A 4441-nucleotide genomic window follows, 5' to 3' on the forward strand; every position below is an offset into this window, starting at 1 on the left:
GAACTAAAAATAACAAGCATAACTTCGTGCATTCTTTTAAACCATCTAGGTAGCTCTTTGAGGTAATAAAAAACATAATTTCACTGTAAAAAGCAGTGGAGGACTTCAATAATCCATCCTAAAGTCTGTTTGATTCTTGGCAAGCACCTGATTACAGAAGGGAAGGCTGGGAGAGCCTCCACATCCATAATCAATCATATATTTAAATAAAAGAAGTAAGCAGCGACGGATAACATATTCAGAAATCCTAATAAAAAGCTGACCTATCCAAATATACATATAAAAAAACAGCATAAGTACTATTTTGGTGATATTCTTGCAGTTGATTGTATGTTTGTGAGTCAGTTTTCAGCTCTCTCTGGGAGATCAGTGCAAATGAAGAAGTATTGCCAGAGTCTGCTCATATTCGAGGGAGGAAGTGGGTGACTGTCATGGCGGTGGTGGCCTTGTTGCCTCGCTTCATTTGGCCGTGTTTGCTGAGAGCGACATAGAATCCCTTGTAAACGGAGGACTCGTAGGCATTGTAGTTATTTGGCAGCAGGGTCTCCTTGAACTTGCATTCATCTTTAAAGGTAGCCTGAAAGAAGGAGAACAGAAGGAATGTGAAAACCAACATTCAGTCAGATGCATCTGTATTTAGTATCACTGAGATGATTTTTTGATTATGATTTAAGATTTTTTTTTTTCATTTTAAGTTTAGTTACAATCTTAGTAAAAAATTTTATAAGTTGTTTTTTTTAAATGTCTGTATATATTTTATGAATTTTTATTTGATTTTAGTACATCAATTTAAATCAAAATGAGAAAATGTCTGTTACTTTAGTATTGAGAATCTGCTATAATCATATAGCAGTTATAATATTATATATAAACACTTTCTTTTTAAATTTGGTTGAAGTTTAAGTGATTTTTTTGTTTTGTTTTTTTTGTAATTTTTATTAGATTTATTATAAATTGTTTTAGTACATCAATCAAGCTAAATGAAAATAAGAAATTATGTATTATTTAGGTATCAGATGCTATTATATTTTTTTATTTTTTTATAAGTTTTTATTTTTGTAATTGGCATTTGCATTTTAATTTTGGTTAAAATTTAAGTGATTTTGTTGTGTTAGGGTTTTTTATATATGGCTACATAGTTTCAATTATACCTATATAATTACAAAATGAAAATTACAAATTTTTCTTTGGCATCTATAGCTGAAATAAAATAAGCTTCAGGGTTTTTGTATTTTATTTTATTTTATTTCAAGTTACAAATATGTTTTGTATGTGTGCTTTTAGTTTTAGTTCGCTATGATATAACCCTGCAATTCACAACTATTTTTGCCTTAATGACTTTTAGTGAGTCAAACAACTTGAGCAAATAACAGCAGTTTTGCACATGACTTTAAGTGCAAATACATAACATCTTGAACTGATCAGTTTCTCTCATTAACCCTAACAGTCAAAATACTGAACAAACTTGCTAAGAGTCTTTCAGGTGAGTCTGGCTCTTCAAGTAAACAATAAACCTGTAGCATTAATCTGATGCTAATACCTGAGCTAAACAAGCCTTTTAATAAAAATAATAAAACACACTTTAATGATCACTGCAAGACAGGCCTGTGGTGTCTACTTTATCTCTGCTTCTCCAGAAGATGCTCATGTAATGCTCTGCAGTTTTTGGATTGAGCTGCCGTGCTCTCATGGGCCCCAAAGGACCAGTGTTGCACTGCGCTTGTCACACCTGTGCCTAACTTCAGACTGCCAAGTGTATCATTTACCCTTCAAACCTGCAGGCTCTTTAAATCACACATAATTTGTGTAAAGAACAAACTACATAATCACTACAGCTATTAACAGTTCAAAACAATGTGTAAATTAGAAGCTGCTCTACAAAATATTTCAATTTATGCACACATATTTTATTAAGGGAACTTTTATATACACGCTAACACAAAATACAGTGAATTTAGGTTAATATGTACATTTTCCCATATCTCAGTGTCCCAGTTTACCAGAAAGTGTGTAAAACAAGATGAAAACTGCAATCACGCAGAATGTGTCTATTCCTACTAATAACCTACAGCTACCAGCTGATATAAAAGAATGAGGCGTTAGTTTAGGCTAATTGCAAACAGTTATTATAAACCTTTTTACTCGTGCTTGCAAGCCACTTTGGCGCTGTGCCTGGGTCTAATGCTCTGCTTAATTATAATTTGCAAAAGCCGTGGAACTGTGGCAAACGTACTGCTTCAACTAACCAGAGCACATTATATTTATAAGGCATGGATTTTTCAATGCAGCACACGACGTAAACACTATTATTAGTCGCGCGACTTCCTCACGTGCCAAATGCATGGGTCATGAATTGAAAACGCACAATGGAAGTATCACCTGTTAAACACACACACGCACACACGCACTCGATTTTCGGGGATTTAAAGCCTCGTCGCATTTGCAGGCAGAAAGAAAGGCGACACGGTTGCGCACACCTACCGTTCCGTACAACCTTCCTCTGTTATTCATTGCGACAAACAGCTCGCTTTTCACACCGTACAGGCTAACCACTCCTCTGGCCACAGTGGAGATCTCTATGAGACCTGATCAAACAGAACAAGCATGTTACACACAATACAGCGGCTCCGCGTGACTTACAACAACAAGGCATGCGGTGGGTGGAACCTCTGCAGATGCCAATAGTGGATGCGCAAATGGCCACTTGCGCCAATAGGCTACTATACATTATTTCCGAAAGACGAACATGCCTCGCACTTTTTGAGAGTCGTGCATGTTCTAAGTACTTCTGGGCCGCACAAGGAGCCGGTGTAAAAATAAGTTGGCATCTATATCCGTCCCAGCATTCATGTCATGTTTAAGCACAGCGCAGATATTTAGCACTACAGGATACTGCGTGTGTGTTTGTGTTTTAATAGATTTGTATTTGCCTCCAAAGACAAGTGTCGCTTGCAAAGAATAAAAAGCTCTGCGCAATTAATTATTGCATTATTCCGTGAACTCACTGTACTGGTTCTCATTATGTACACCGTTTATCTTGCCGTCTGGGAGGACCTGAAGATGAAACCCGATGCCTACATTGCAGTACAGCCTCCGCACTCTTTTAATACCCAGCAAATAGTCATTCTCCCAGTTCGCCTCTGGTCTCTCTCCAGAGATCCCCAGCACGGAGCGGGAGAAGAGGCTCTCCCATTGCTTCTCCAGTAAAGTTGTCCTATTAGTCCTACTCGGAAGCGGATTGGAGGACACAATCCCAACTAGGAGCAATCCTAAAAGCAGAACAGCAGTCCTTGGCCAGTGTTGCGCGTTGGCCTCGCAGGCCATACTGATGAGGAGCCTTTGCGCAATGGCCATCGGGTTTACCTTCGGGGCACGTGGTCAAAATTAATGGCACTAAAAATACCCCTCTTCTAGTTTTTCTTCCCTCGGCATGGTGGTGCAGGCTTAATTTAGCGAGGCAGGTCAGGACTTCGGGCATGCGACGGTGGCCCGAGATGAGAACGGCGGAAGAACGGGGAGAGAGCGCGGAGACACGACTTGAGGTGGAGAAGGTGGTGATGACCATGTTTTGCAGCTCCAAAGCCTCGAGTCGTGGAGAATACCTCTCAACAAAATCCCTATCTCACCTCAGAAGCCACCCTCATCCTTATATGACATCATATTAGGGGAGGGGGGAGGAGAGAGCGGGAGGGAGAAAGTTGCGAGCGGATAGGAAGAACGGGAGAGACTGATGATGATGGGACGCTGCTGTCACTCCACTTGTGAAATGGGGGTCGCATGCTGAGCCTTATTGGACGGCTTGCGCGCGATCATGGGATGCGATGGGCACTCTGGCAGCGCCCAAATTGGGACGGTGGTCATATGTCTGACAGCCCTGCTTCCTTATTTAGAAGGATAGTATAAAAACAGTGCACTTGTCACCGGAGAGCAATGGCACCCCTGTCACAGGCTGTTTGTGCAGGAAGTTTACACAACGATCTGATTCCGGGATACTGCGCTCCATCAATGCATGCCGATCAAAACGTTCCGCGTCTCGTGCATCGCGCAGCCTGAGGTTTTTATCTTCCGGGAGGCTGCCTCTCTGGATCTCGTGGCGATGATGATGTGCAAAACGCACCTTCAAGAATGCTCGGACCGTGCGCAATGTCCGGACGTCAGCAGATGCTGCGCGTCGTTGCGCGGTTCTCCAGGTACGCAGAGAGAGATTGTAGCGATGCTGTTGTTGGCAACGTGGAAAGCGCCAATTATTTCAGCAGTTGACTGGTTCCTCTGGAATATGGAACAAAAATAAATTATTAATTCTAAATCAACACATATCAGGACAATGTACTATGCCATAAAATGTGTATATAGAATTTTACTAAAGCATCTTTATACTTTTACTATAATTTTACTTACTTTCCAGTTAAATCAAAATAAAGGTAAAAAAGCGAAATTTATT

General features: G+C 40.4%; 1 protein-coding gene across 1 annotated transcript; it reads right to left on the reverse strand.

Annotated features, from left to right (window-relative positions):
* Positions 1-183: 183 nt before the first annotated feature.
* Positions 184-3926, reverse strand: LOC132098706 (fibroblast growth factor 6-like). Its single transcript, XM_059504840.1, has 3 exons — positions 3006-3926; positions 2482-2585; positions 184-577 (listed from the first exon to the last, which is right to left on the reverse strand). Exons 1-3 carry the CDS (start codon positions 3352-3354, stop codon positions 401-403), a joined length of 630 nt encoding a protein of 209 aa, XP_059360823.1. The 5' UTR covers positions 3355-3926; the 3' UTR covers positions 184-400.
* Positions 3927-4441: the final 515 nt, after the last annotated feature.

This window comes from Carassius carassius, chromosome 22 (genome assembly GCF_963082965.1).
Source record: "Carassius carassius chromosome 22, fCarCar2.1, whole genome shotgun sequence".
NCBI lineage: Eukaryota > Metazoa > Chordata > Actinopteri > Cypriniformes > Cyprinidae > Carassius > Carassius carassius.

Bases quoted from the DNA above. Each gene is read 5' to 3' on its own strand.
- LOC132098706 (XM_059504840.1), bottom strand. From the start codon at position 3,354: ATGGCCATTGCGCAAAGGCTCCTCATCAGTATGGCCTGCGAGGCCAAC. The intron at 2,586-3,005 runs GTGAGTTCACGG...CTGTTTGATCAG, and splicing joins ACATAATGAGAACCAGTACA to GTCTCATAGAGATCTCCACT. The intron at 578-2,481 runs GTAGGTGTGCGC...TCCTTCTTTCAG, and splicing joins GAGGAAGGTTGTACGGAACG to GCTACCTTTAAAGATGAATG.